General features: G+C 50.8%; 1 protein-coding gene across 1 annotated transcript; it reads left to right on the top strand.

Annotated features, from left to right (window-relative positions):
• Window positions 1-971: 971 nt before the first annotated feature.
• On the top strand, window positions 972-10,193 carry NAGK (N-acetylglucosamine kinase). The gene is made up of 10 exons (XM_060116665.1): window positions 972-1,335; window positions 3,121-3,205; window positions 3,361-3,459; window positions 4,290-4,431; window positions 5,245-5,355; window positions 6,057-6,169; window positions 7,455-7,542; window positions 8,530-8,627; window positions 9,130-9,208; window positions 9,866-10,193. Exons 1-10 carry the CDS (start codon window positions 1,307-1,309, stop codon window positions 10,054-10,056), a joined length of 1,035 nt encoding a protein of 344 aa, XP_059972648.1. The 5' UTR covers window positions 972-1,306; the 3' UTR covers window positions 10,057-10,193.
• The last annotated feature ends 4,042 nt before the right edge of the window (window positions 10,194-14,235 follow it).

Raw genomic sequence — 14,235 nt, forward strand, 5'->3', positions numbered from 1 at the left:
AACATGGAACTAACAAGCCACCACCAAACCAAAGAATTTGGTAAAGGTCAAAAAGAGACTCCAGTCCATATGTCCTACCAACCTCCCAGAATCCTCCTCACTGGAATCCATCTTGGATGAGCGATGCGTGCACCACCAGGAAGGACCCTGTCAGAATGATGGGCCAGAGACAACCTGAAAACCAATCCCATCACCATAAAACCCGAGACCACAAGCCACGTGGCAGAGCAGTCCTCCTGGGTTCCCTTACCCTCCTGCTCTCCACCTGGGCGCCCCTTCCCAATAAAGTCTCTTGCTTTATCAGCACGTGTGTCTCCTCGAACAATACATTTCTGAGCGTTAGACAAGAGCCCACTCTCCGGCCCCGGAAGGGGTCCCCCTTCCTGCAAGAGTTTGGGGAGGCTTGGTCGATCCATAATGCAGATACACAATGCACAACATGGGGGAGAGAGGAGGCCAAAGGGCAGATAAAGCTTTTTATGTTTAAATTTTTGTCTTGCCATAAAATATGAATTTTATTTGACAGACTGTATCTGCTAGTTTGCCTGGCAGTCTACAGCCCCCAAATACCCTCCACAAAGAACCCAACTTTCTTTGGAAAGTAGTGAAAGCTGAACTCTTTCATCTCTAGGCTTACAAGGACAGCCTGGGGAGCTTTCTCCTTTCCCATCTTGCTTCTGGTTACTCCTGGTTACACATATTCACACAAGTCCAGTGTAAAGTCTGCGTGGGTGCTCGTGTGCTCACGGTGTGTCTCTGCCATCGCCAGGCAGGTGTTGGGTTGAACAGTGCAATTTTTTAAGACTCCCAGTGGTCCCCTGGCTTCGTGCAGCTCCCCGATCCCACACCCCAGTGGGGGTCTGGCCAGGTGTACCTCACTGTCCTGTTTCACCCACAGTCTACGTGGCTCACACGCATTGCGCACGCGCGAGGCGGAGCTGCCAGCAACTTCCGGGCACTGAGGGGAGAGCAGGGCAACGGGTCTAGGTGGTCCGGCCCAGACACCCCTTCCTGGCTCCGCCGCTTGGGATCCCGTATCCATCTCCAGAAGCAGGGCTCAGGAGGCGGGGAGGCGATCTGGAGGAGCCGCTGAGGACCGCACTTATTCAGCGCGGCGCCGTAGCCAGACCAGCAGCCCTGAGGTTTGGGGCGGGCCACGGTGCCACGCCCCGCGCACGCGCACTGGGAGTCGGCTGGACCGCACGGACGTTCACGTGACGCGGGGCGGTGCCCAGCGGGCAGGAGTGCAGGGATCGCCGACAGGAGGGAAGCAAACGGCGGGATCCGCGGTGGCGGTGGCAGCAGCATGGCCGCGCTCTATGGGGGTGTAGAGGGGTGAGTGCGGTCCGGAGGAGGGAGTCCGGAAGGGGCGGCCTGGGCCCCTCTCTGGTCCGAGGGCGGGGCGGAAGGAAGGCCGTGGCCAGGTCGGCAGGCTGGTGACCTCCCACCTCAGTCAGGGTCCGGCCACTTTGGGCTTTTGGGCTGCGGGGTCTTGTGGAGGAGGAGTGTGTGCCCGCGCGACGGTGCCCTTGCGCGCGCGGTCGTGTGCTTTGTAGGCACTTTGTGCCACGCACGGCCACACCCCGGGGGGGGGTCCTTTGTGTTTAGCGGCGGAACCACAGCCCTTTCTCCCACGAAAGACCCACTCCACAGTGCTCCGCTGGAGAAGCTTCTTTTTTCCATTCCCACTCCGGAGAGAGTTTTGCAGAACAGGTGTCAGGTGTGAAGTTGCTGGACTGGGGGTGGGGAGCGGGAGCGTGGTGGAATCCGGGACAGTGATCTTTGCCGGAAGGTATCTGGGACCTAAAGCTGGGAGAGGCTGAAACCCCTCCATTCTTGTCGGCACTCCAGGCTACTCACTCTAGGTCCAACCCTCTGTTATTCTTGCTTATTTCCTGTTCGGAAGCTTGTCTGCAGGACTTTTTGTAATAGCTCTTCCCCTCGGTGTGACTATGGGCAAGAGTTTTGCCCTGTCTGGCCTTCAGTTACCACGTGTGTGAAGTGATAAGAGGGATGAACCGAATGATCGCCAAGTCCCCTGCCAGTCAACATTCTGTGAATCTGGGTGTGTCAAATCAGGGCACAATAGAGGGTCTGAGCTAGGGCACTTACTTTTGAATCTGAGATTGCATTACTTCAGTGGCAGTCCCATTTCACTGCTGACTCATGGACCCCAAAGTCTTTTTTTTTCCACATGCATTGTTATGATTGATCTCCCCTGCCCTGTATTTATTGCAGTTTTTTTTAAAAAAACTACAGGAATTTGCGTTCATCCCTGTTATATTCATGTGTAACATATGACCCATTTTTCCAGTTTGTCAAGAGGTTCTTTGGGACGATAATCTGCCACCTCATGCATTAACTACCCCTTGAAACTTCTTGTCATCTTTGAGTCTGATCAGCAGGTCTTCAGTGTCCTTTTCTGATATTCCTAAAAGTACTGATCAATAAAGAAACATACATCGCACCACCACAGACCTCCCTCCAAACTACCATTTCTCCCAGTAATAAGCATTTGACCCTTTAGTTGCTTAAGCAGGTATTAACTCTTCCTGTCATCTGGCCAGCATTTCTCACAAGGGTGTCCTGAAAACCTTGGCAGCTGGAGCTGCTAAAGGCAGCCTTTCGCTATTGTGAGAGAAGCAGAGAGACGTGCCATTCTTTTTAGTCACGTTTACTGAGTGTTACCTGTGCCAGGCATGAGGGTAGATAAATGGTCCAGAGCTTGACCCAGTGGAACTTGTAGTCTACTGAGAGGCAGACAGGAAAACAGCTTAACGCACTTCTAATACAGAGGAGTCCATGGGGGCACTGACATGGCTGAACTAATGGAGCTATAGTGGTGGGCCACACATCGGAGGTTTCAAGACCGAGGTGATATATGAGTAGGGTCTTGCAGGATCCGTAGGATACCCCCAAGGGAAGCTGAGCAGAAACTATGTTTTGGAAGTCCAAGAGCCCAGCAAACGCCCAGCCACAGAGGAGGGTTTGGGAATGGTGATTGGGCTTGCTGAAGCTGTCCCCCTCACTCTGGGCTCTGCCTATGACAAGGACTGCACAAGTTTAGCTGTATCTGCAGGTTTTTCTGAGCAAGACTGAGTGCCCCCTTGTGTTCTGTAGGGGAGGCACACGATCCAAGGTCCTTTTACTCTCAGAGGATGGGCAGATCCTGGCAGAAGCGGATGGACTCAGCACAAACCACTGGGTAAAGGCCACACTGAGGGGACCAGTGGGCTTGACTGTGGTTTTATTCTCTGTAACTCCTGTTAAGGTGGGGGCTGGGGGCTCACTTGGCAGCCTGTAGGGGCGACAGAGGTCATGCAGGCCTTTGTAACTCCTCCTTCCCTTGACTGGGGCCAGCTGATCGGGACAGACAAGTGTGTGGAGAGGATCAACGAGATGGTGAACAGGGCCAAACGGAAAGCAGGGGTGGATCCTCTTGTTCCTCTACGAAGCCTGGTGAGTCTGGGTAGAGTTTGGGAATTAGGTCACAGCAACACTGAGACAGCGAGTTTGAACTAGATGAGTCCGATGACTGCAAAGGGAAGGGCCTTGAGGGCTTAGTCTCTGGTCTAGAAACTCATCTGATCACATCCACTCTTGTGGCTGCATTGTCACCTACAAGCCACAAGGATTGGAAGAGCACAGGGCTTTGGAGAGCCATGAGACCTCGGTTTGAATCCCATCTTTGCCACTCAGCATCTGTGCAGTGTGACCCTAAGCAGGTTACTTACCTGCTCGAAGCCTCAGTTTCCTCGTTTGGGAAATGCGGATAACAGTAGCTACCTCAGAGTTACTGGGATGGTAAAATGGCATGATACATCCCAAATTGGTTTGCACAGAGCCTGACCCATAAGGGCTGATTAAATGTTACCTGTTATTCCTGGCTCAGAGCTTTCTCCCAAGTTGCTGTAGCTCTGGCTACTTCCTGGACGTATCCTCAGGGACATGTCCTGCAGGCACAGCCAAACCCCACGCATTCCGAACCAAGCTTACCTCTCCTCGACTTGCTCCTCTGCCTGATTTTTCTGTTAAGGGCACTGTTGTCCTCCCCAGCTCCTGACCTGGCACTGTTGAATCCTTCGTCTTGGCAGGGCTCAGTCCAGGTTCTTCTTGCAGCCGCAGCCTTCGATGGATGAGGCACTGTGTGTGGCGGAGGGAGGACTGGGGCTGCATGAACAGGGTATGCCCAGCGGTAGCAAGCAGGGAGCAGATATAGGAGGGGAGGGGGTCGAGGAAGGAGCTGGGTCTGGGGCCCTGCTTGCTCGTTCACCTCCCGCGTGGCCTAGGGCCTATCCCTGAGCGGTGGGGATCAGGAGGACGCGGTGAGGATCCTGATGGAGGAGCTGAGGGACCGATTTCCCTACCTGAGTGAAAGCTACTTAATCACCACCGACGCCGCCGGCTCCATCGCCACAGCTACGCCGGATGGTGAGGAGGTGGAGGGAGGGGTGAGGTTGAGAGCCGGTTTTCCTGGGGAAGCCCCTTAGATTTCGCTGGCAGAACTTGACTAGTAAATACCTGGGAGGCAGCCTTCATCACGGCCCCTACTCCCTTCATTAGCTGAGGTTCGCCAGAGCAGGGACTGGATAGAAGGAGGGAGGGCAGGAAGGGTGTCTTGATGGGAAGCAAGAAAGGAGTCCGACGTGAGACTCCGTTGCAGAGGAGGGAGCCCCTGGGCAGTGCAGCGATGAAGCTGGCTGGAGAAAGCAGCACGTGCTGAAAAGACAATGGGAGGAACTCTGTGACGGGAGTATAAAAAGTGATGGTATCGTGAGATTGGCATTTGAATCTCAGCTCCTGTTTTGCCAGCTATACCATCTTGGAGAAGTTTTGGAAAGCTCTGAGTTTCAATTTCCTTATCTATAAAATGGGGGTAATTGTATTCATAAGGTGGTTTAGGGTACTGAATGAGTGTCACTGTGTGAATAGGGTCTGACACAATCCCTGGCACATGGTAGGGACTCAGTAAAGCAGGTAGTCACTTGAAGGCTGGCTGGGCAAGGAGACACAGACTCGTGTGCCTCTCTGTTCCCTAGAGAAGGGCACTATGGGATTGGAGTTTCTCTGAGACCCAGGCTCTCCACCTTCAGGCAGGAAACTAGCTGGGCTCGGTTTTCTCTACAAAACTGGGTGGTGATCCCTTTGCTTGGGGCTGGTTTCTGTCCTTTCTTTCCTCAGTCAGAAGCTGTGTGCTCTGTGCAGGGCCTCGGCCACACTGAGCCTCCTGTGCCCTTTCCCCAGGTGGGATCGTGCTCATCTCTGGGACAGGTTCCAACTGCAGGCTCATCAACCCCGATGGCTCTGATAGCGGCTGCGGTGGCTGGGGCCACATGATGGGAGATGAGGGCTCAGGTGAGCTCACGCCGACTGGGCCTGGCTCAGGGTCCTGGACCGTTCACTTCCTGCAGCTCCCATCTTCCTCTCCCCTCCCCTCAGCCTGCTGACCCCCTGGGGCTCTCTGGGGAGAGCGCCTGAATCTGAGTCCAAGATAATGACTAAGAGATCTAGAGATGCAAATGCTGGACTAGTGGCTGGCCATGCTCTTCAGCAGTGATTTGCACCCAGGACTCAGATTCATGCCTCAGCATAATAGCCGTTGCCTACCTGTGTTGACTTTTGGAGTCCTTAGGAGGGAATTGACACTGTGAAGGTTAAGGCCGTAGATGTCAGGAAATGCCGTACCAGTCTGCTAGTGGGCAGGGGGTCTAGAAGCTCCTCCCACCATCACCTCTTCATAGGTAGCAGGTGGACATTTTCATAAGGGCCCTTAGGGTCCAGCTCCTGGCAGTGACTCTCGTGGTTTGGGTGGCAGCTGACTGACCTGGTCTTTACGTGGGGATGGGAGCTGTTGTGACGCAGCTTCACCTGTTCGGTGTTCCCCCTCCAGCTTTCCCTTACGTGGATCAGTCAGATATGGTTTAATAAGAGGACCCCAGGCTGGGAATTGGGGCACCTAATTCTCTGTAATACTCAACCCTGTCTAGGTGTGAGTTTCCTTCCCTGTGAACTCGGGGAGATTGCCCCATCTTCTTAGCCCTTTCTGCTCTCTGCAGCCTATTGGATTGCACACCAAGCAGTGAAAATAGTGTTTGACTCCATCGACAACCTAGAGGCGGCTCCTCATGACATTGGCTGTGTCAAACAGGCCATGTTCAACTATTTCCAGGTACTTCCCCTGCCCCTGGGAAACATGCACACCTGGGATAGGGCAGTGGGAGGCCGAGCAGGAGTGAATTCAGGAGAGGGACTGGGTGGGCCCGGGGAGGTCAGGGTGAATTGTTTGTCAGAGCTGGAGGATGGAGAAGTCGTCTGTGAGGACCGGATTCAGAATGAGGTGGGCATGCATTCCCCGCATGAGGAGAGGGTAGGTTGGGGACAGGCTAGACTTCATCCTTGGGCAGCTAGACTCTGTGGCGAGGTGAAGGCAGATGCCATTTAGGCTGAAGTGAGAGTTGCAGGGTGAGATCAGGAGACAGTGCACACGGACATAGGGACAGCAGGTGAAGTCTGAACAGGTATGTTAGCCAGTGAGCTGCCTCTGGCTGTACTGGTCAGGGAGGAGAGCCTGTTAAAGAGGGGCAGGGAGAATTCTTGGGAGGGTGCAGCTTCCCACCCAGGGAGGGCATCAGGGATGGACTGCCCTCCTTGTCTGGGCTGTGCTCACTTGTAGTGGGTTAGGAAACAGCTACCTTTAGCTGCACCAGAGGTGGAGGCTGGGAGAGGAGAGGGCTGGTAAGTTTATTTGAGAGACATCTCTCTGGCTGAGGGCCACTTGGGCGAGCTGACTCAGCAGATTGGTTCTGAACACCACTAGTATGTCTACTACTCCCTCTCTTATTGTTTAGTCATTATTATTAAGACATTAGAAAGATTAAATGACACAGTATGTATGACATGCTTAGTACGTTGCCACAGATGCTCAAATTTTAGCCCCCCACCCCCTCTTCCATTTTAGTAACGTATTCTAGGGAATCTCTGGTTCTTGGGACCTTCGAAGGTGTTACAGGTGTGTAAGGTAGTTGAGGTAGAAGATGCACTTTATGTGGTGAAATAAGTGTGGGAGAAACAAATCAATTTTGACTTCTCAGAGCCTTTGATCTGCATTGTGACTCTTAAGGGAGAGGTGCAATGAGCAGTAGTGGTTAGATTCCTTCGACCGAAGAAATCTTTTCAAGAGCACCTCAAGGAACTGCAGAAGACTCTTTGGTGAACGCAGGTCTGTGCTCTGTGTTGCGTCCAGGCTAAACTCTAACGAGCAGTAGAGGCCATGCTGGGGAAAACAAATAACTTTTCTCAAATGAGCAATCTCAAATCCTTGTACTCTAGAGCTTAAACAAATATTATTCCAGCTTTTCAAACAGTAGAGACATCAGGAAGGCTAACTGGGTGGGCAGACTGGGAATTTTCCTTTGCTTCTGATGACTATCTTGTGCCTTTTCTCTGTCTCTCAGGTGCCAGATCGGCTAGGAATCCTCACCCACCTGTATAGGGACTTTGATAAATGCAGGTTTGCTGGGTTTTGCCGGAAAGTTGCAGAAGGTACTGGAGATGGGGTAGGGTTTTCTCTGACTTTGTTCTGCGAAGACCTCCCTAATTGGAGGGTGGAGTAGGGTTCAGATGGGGATTGGAAGCCAATTTCCCTTTGACCAAGTGCCGTCAGTTTTCTGCCACCGTGGGCCTTGGCACTGGTGGGCCTTGAGGTGGAGATAGAAGGACACGCAGGTTGTACTGCCGGTCGTTTTATATGACCTGTTTCTCTTCGTGACAGCTGTCACGGCTTGTGCAGGCTGTATGTCTATTTCTGAGAAATTTATGAAGCAGTTATCCTTTGGGCAGATCTATAACTTTCTTTTTGAACGAGTGCTACCCAGAGGCCTAGGGAATCACGGAGAGGTTAGGCATATTTGGTTGGGTATCAGGAGAAGCTGAACCACAGGGCTTGTTTGTCTGCACGTTGCTCTTGCTCCAGTGTGTGGTCCGTGCTCCCTTAATTTGGTTTCCTGAAGCCTCAGGGCATTGTAGGGCCCTCTTAGATCCTGCTGGTCTGAGGCCCTTTCAGAGCAGAGCTAGGAAGGGGCTGTGCGGACTAACAGCAGACTGTTGGAGGGGGGTGGGCAGCCCCGAGAGGAGTACCAGCCAGCTGTTCAAGTAGGGTCCTGGGTCCCCAGAGCAGAGAGACCTTCGGGGACACACTGACTAACTCAGTGTGAGTTGGAGTACAGACCAGGTGCCAGTGTTTTCCCCAGCGGGGCTGCCCTTCTTGAGTGCCTGGAGTGAGCCACCTCTGTCCAGCACACCCTTCCTAGGGTGAAAGTAGCTGGTGGGGGCCGGTGGGTAAGGGCGAGAAGCAGCTCTGGAGGCTGGCTTACCCACACGCCGTGAGGTGAGCGTCTGTTCCTGCTTGAGACCTCTGCCAGCCATCGTACTCGCACTGCTGCTGCCCTGCGACAGAGAGAGAAGGAGGGTAACTGAGGACCGGAGCCTCCCTGGGTATTCACCCGCTCCATTCCTTCCTCCCTACCCCAGGTGCTCAGCAGGGAGATCCCCTTTCCCGTTACATCTTCAGGAAGGCTGGGGAGATGCTGGGCAGACACGTTGTGGCAGTGTTGCCTGAGATTGACCCGGTGAGTTGAAGGGGGGAAATGGAGGCTGGGGGGCTGCTGGGCCAGACTCGGCCCTTTCCCATTAGAAGGAGACTGTCCCACCAAACTGTGTAAACTGGATACGATTTTAAAGGAACTTCCGGTATGAGAAAAACTCTGCAGGAAGTCTGTAACACAGAAAAGTTCTTTGGGTCGGTGCCTCCCCTCATCTGTGTTTATATACAGCAGATTGGTTTGCTGTGGTATATGTGCTGTTCCCTTTCTTTCAGTCCTGCGTCTGTCCATTTCCCTCCCTTCTCTTTTCTTCCTCTGTTGCTGCTTAATTCTTTTTTCCTTTCCGTTCTCTACCTTGCCTTTATGAACCTCTCTATTTTTCTCCCTTTTTTTTCCTTTTGAGTCCACCTTCTGGTTCTCGGCTAGAGGGAGAGTGACTGGGATAGGTTGGGCTAGTCTTAAGAAACTGCCCCCCTCTGGCACTGGGGAGGCTTGGTTGCCCCCAGTATCCATTTCTGCTCTCCTCCAGGTCTTGTTCCAAGGGGAGATTGGCCTCCCCATCCTGTGTGTGGGCTCTGTGTGGAAGAGCTGGGAGCTGCTGAAGGAAGGTGAGTATGGAGGGGGGGGCAGGTTGAGACAGGCAAGGGCAAGAGATGGGGCTGGAAAGGGGGTGGCCTGGGAAAACAGCCTGCCCTGGGGAGGACTTGGGACCTGGGCCCTGAGGCCTGGACAGGCCACTGATGTCTCAGACCAAGACGCTCAACCTTCACTCTTCCAGGGAGCCCTTTTGCAATGTCCCGTCCAGCTTCCTTGAACTCTTAGAAAGACAGTCTCTTCCAAAGGATTTCTTAAATAGGCACCACCTTTTAAAAATTAAAGACAAATCTAACATGAAATTGGAGCTTCTGACCAGCATGTGGTGACATCCCAGTCACCATACTCCTAGCTAGAAGGAAAGAAATGTGCCTTCTGCAACCTTGCAGCTTGTTTCAGGTGGCTGTGTGGTTTCCATTAGATACTCTGAAGTAGCTCCAGGATCCCTGATGCTACCTAGGAACCCCTGGGAGGCATCGGGGGCTGGGGGCCTCGGGCTCCAGTGCCCCGCACCGTTACTGGACTCACGCACCCTGGTGCAACCATCTGTTAGGGATTTGGCGTGTGGGGCCTCCACGGGATGCCTCAGGGCCCGGGCCTCTTCCTTCCCTCCCTCTGTCCCCACCTCCTCCCTGGTCTCTCACCTCCATCCTCTACGTTCTTTCCTCCAGGGTTCCTTTTGGCGCTGACCCAGGGCAGAGAGATCCAGGCTCAGAACTCTTTCTCCAGCTTCACCCTGTTGAAGCTACGGCACTCCTCTGCCCTGGGCGGGGCCAGCCTAGGGGCCAGGCACATCGGGCACCTCCTCCCCATGGACTACAGCGTCAACGCCATTGCCTTCTACTCCTACACCTTCTCCTAGGGGCTGGCCCTGGCTCCACCCCCTCCAAGCCCAGTGGACATTGGGTGCTGGAAGGCAGGAGGCTTTTTCTCCTTTTCCTTTTCTTTTTTTTTTGAAAAAGAAACATATAGAAGAAAATAAACGCACTTTACCCACTCCCCAGTTGGATTGTGTTATCAAGCACGTTTGCTGTGTACATCCTCAGCTCACCTGCCAGCAGGTATCCCAGAGGGCTCAGAGGTGGTTTTAGCCCAGGGTTTAAAGCCCCACCCCCAGATGCTTGGCCTGTGGTCTGCAGTCGGCTCGCCACACGGTTAGGCAGATAACCTGTGTGCCGCCCCTGCCCACCACGTTAGATACTTACGCCACGTGGCTGCCCGTTCACCTGTGATCTCAGTTTTCTCCAGTCAAAGGTAAGGGTCAAGATGGCTGCCTGACCATTTTTAGTGGAACTAAGTGTTGTCCATGGAAAACATCACCAGCAATAATAACCTTAGCTATTTCACACCCTCTCTTGACAGTCCCAGTAGGATTTAGGGGACAGGGTCCAATTCTAATCTGGGAGAATTTTTACCTCACTGGATTTGGTACTTACAGGTAAACAGCACACTTTGCAGTTTTTCTGCATGAATGAGTTCTTAAGAAGTTGTGAGGATGACTGAGATCCAAGAAGGCCAACTAGACACAACGAGGTGGCCTGCCTGTTCCTGGGGACTGCTGGCCTGGCTCTGGTTACAGGATGACACTGTTGTGTGGCAGCGGGAATGATGAACCTCAGAGGGGAGCAGACATGATTTCCTGCCCTCCGGATACTGCAGTTTGATTGGCCAAGACAAGCCCAGAGCTTCCTGTTCTGCCCGTGCTGCTTGGCGAAGACTGAAGCCAGAGTCTTGATCCACAGTGGCTGCCTCTCCAGGTGTCTGGAGTGTAAGCTGTAAGAGGCATGGATCATGTCCTAAACGTCAGTTCTCAAACTGCTGTGCATCAGTCATTCACGAGCTTGTTTTAAACTCAGGTTTCTATTTTTTCCCCCTTCCATAAGGTGTCTGATTCATTAGCTCAAGGATGAGATGAGATGGGGAATTTTCATTTCTACCAAATACCTTGGGTAATTTCTGCAGAGGTCCAGCATCTGCGCTTGAGGGAGCTCTACCCAGTAATTTTGGAGCTCTGATTAGCCTCTCAACGGGGTCTTGAATACTTGTTTCCCAAGTCAGATGACACTTATTTCACTGTCTAGAACACAACGGTAGCGGCTCTTGTCCCATCAACTCTAGCTCAACACAACAATAAGAACTCAAGACAAGTCCCTTCTGAAGGGACAGCCAGCCCTCTTCACATCTAGGTATGGCCCAGACCACTGGGGTCAGCTCTCCGCAAGTCACCAGTACATCATCATCTAAAAAGCTTGCAAGGAGTCAGAGACACAGCAGCGTGCCTTTGCTCCATCTCACAGTCCTAATAACGCTTACTGATGAGTGGTGAACTTTGGAGAAGTCTTTTCACATGATCTCAGGACCAGGATCAAGCAGTATTTCGGATTTATAATCTAAAACTACTGGTGAAGAGTTTAAAAAGATATTTATGTTCTTCAGGGTAGAGCCATCACTTCCTTACTATTGTCCAGGCTCTACTATTCCAGATGGACAGTGGAGGGCTTAGAGCACAGCAAGACTGACTTTCTAGTGCCAGCTCGTAAATATTCACTAAATATTAGTTGAAAAAATGAAAGCAATGTTAAACTGCACAAGGTCACTTTGTGTTCCTTTTTCCTTTGGTCAAAGGAGATGTGATGGGGTAGCTTATTCTCCAGTTAGTCTCTGTTACACAGAGGTGGCAGTGCAGAAGGTCATAAGTGATTTTTGATGAGATTCTCCCCATTTTAAACTGACAATCTCCTTCACTAATAAAACATCAGGAGCAAATAATGGAATTCCGCACCGCCAAGGCATTGAATATGTATGTATTCATCTCACCTGAGCTTATAACAGCCAAACGAGAGAGCTGGGAACAAGAACTGGACTTGAAGAGGCCGGCACTGCCTAATCTACCTGTGTGGTCTCGTGGACAGCATGGCCTCGCCTGCGCCATCCATTCAGCAAATGTTCACTGAATGTCTTCTAGCTGTGATGAGTGCTCTAAGGATTTTTAATATAAGGATTAAAAATGAGTATACCGTTACACCTTATACCAACAGAAAGTTGGTAAAAATTTATGGACTATACTGTTTACAATATCTGCACTTCTCTTTAATGTACTTAGTTTAATGAAAATTTTAAATGAACGAATACACCATTCACGTCTGTAAGGCTGTGAATAGTTAGGCCCTGTATAGACATAACTATTTCAAAAAGCTGTATATAGGCAAGTCAGCTCAGATTTTTTTAAACCTGATTGTAGGAAGGAGGCAAAGAAAAGACAGCACTCAAAACAAAACCCATTGGCTATGGTCTGGTCCCATGATCTTTTTACCATAAAATAAAGCCCCTCAGAGAATCATTGGGAGATTCAAGCTAGGTGTAAACCGAGTAAGAGTTACCAAACTAACCTCCACAAGAGCAAGAATGATGTCTGCTTGTTAACTCCAGCAGCCCTGGTACCTAGGACAATGCTTGGTACCTAGCAGGTTCTCAAACTGGTTCAGTAGTTGCAAGGCAGATACAGAAGCCCTTTACTTGTTTTCTACATGAGTCAGTTTTCCCCAGGAACAGGAAAATATCAGCTATCCAATTGCCCTTCAAACCCAAGGATTTCCTGTTACCGCCTCTGTTCAAAGCCACACACGTTATTGCCACTATCACTACCATGTATTAAGTGCCCATCATATGCCAGGCAGTATTTTGAAATTAAATTAGGTCTAATTTTCACAATAGCCCCCGGGAGGAAGGTGTCACACCTTTACGAATAAACAGGTTCAGGCCAAAGGCACAAACAAAGTGGTGGAGGTGGGATTCACTCAGGTCTGTGACTTCCAACACAATGCTTGTACTACTTTGTAACACCATTTAGAATGGAAAATTATGCCACTAAAACTGATCCATACTGAGACAAAATCAAACGTGCACCACGCATACGCCCCCTTGTAATATGATATAATGACCCAACTGTAAGAAAAAAGGTACCACTGCCAGCAAATGCAATTTATTCTCATTTTAATGAGATTTTCAACAGCTGCCATTTGGTTTGTATAGCAAATTTTTAAAAAAGTAACTATTTTTCCATTTTTGATATTTTTATGAAAAGTATTTTCTTCAATTTTAAAGCCCTGCCCCTCCCCCAAAGTATTAATAACTACAATGTGATGTGTATTTAGGGGAAAAAAGGAACAAAAACAGCTTTAAAAACACTTGAGAAATAGGGATAAAGGTCCAAAGTCCAGGCCTGGGCCTGCTGGAGGTGCTTAGCTGCCCTGGCACGCTCGGTGCTTCACCGTCCACAACAGCAGATGCGTGGGCCGTGCACAGACCCGCTGGGATGTACCGCAAAGTCCACTCCCTTTCTCCTCCTGACCGCCTCGGCTGGCTGGCCTCTTTCCTTCCAAATCGCTCTAACAAAGGCGGCACGATCTTTAACCCATGTTCCGCTTTGTAATGGAGACGACGCTATTGACCAAGTTCAGAGATTCCTCCATTTTGTCGGGGAGGAAAAAATATTCAACACAGTATTGATGGTTTCACTTTCTTGTCCACTCAAACACATGCTCATTAAGTTATTAAGCTAATTATCAGATGCTTCAGAAGCCCGATGTGTAGACAGCACAGAAGTTTCATGTAAAAAGGAAGCTGCAAAATTATAAAAGTTTCTGCAGCAGGTCAGGCTCCCCGCGGAGCTTCTGATGAGGAAGCTGGTTCTGATAGGCAGTCCCTTTGACATGCGCAGCAGCCCCGCCAGGAGCCCTATGTTCTCAGGGCTCCATTTAGACCACAGGAGGTTGAAATCCAAGTTTAAACGACCCCCTGCTGATGAAACATATATCCATCGATGGAATATTATTTAGCAATAAAAAAGGAACAAACTACTAACACAAGTTGTCATGGGTGAACCTCGAAAATATATGTAAATGAAAAAAGCCAGATACAAGAGACCACATTTTGTGTGATTTCATTGAGATGATGTCCAGAAAAGGCAAATTTATAGCAACAGAAAGATTAGTGATTCCCTAGAGCTATGAACAGGTATTAGCATGTTAATAGGCATGAA

The sequence above is a fragment of the Mesoplodon densirostris genome, chromosome 14 (assembly GCF_025265405.1).
Source record: "Mesoplodon densirostris isolate mMesDen1 chromosome 14, mMesDen1 primary haplotype, whole genome shotgun sequence".
NCBI lineage: Eukaryota > Metazoa > Chordata > Mammalia > Artiodactyla > Ziphiidae > Mesoplodon > Mesoplodon densirostris.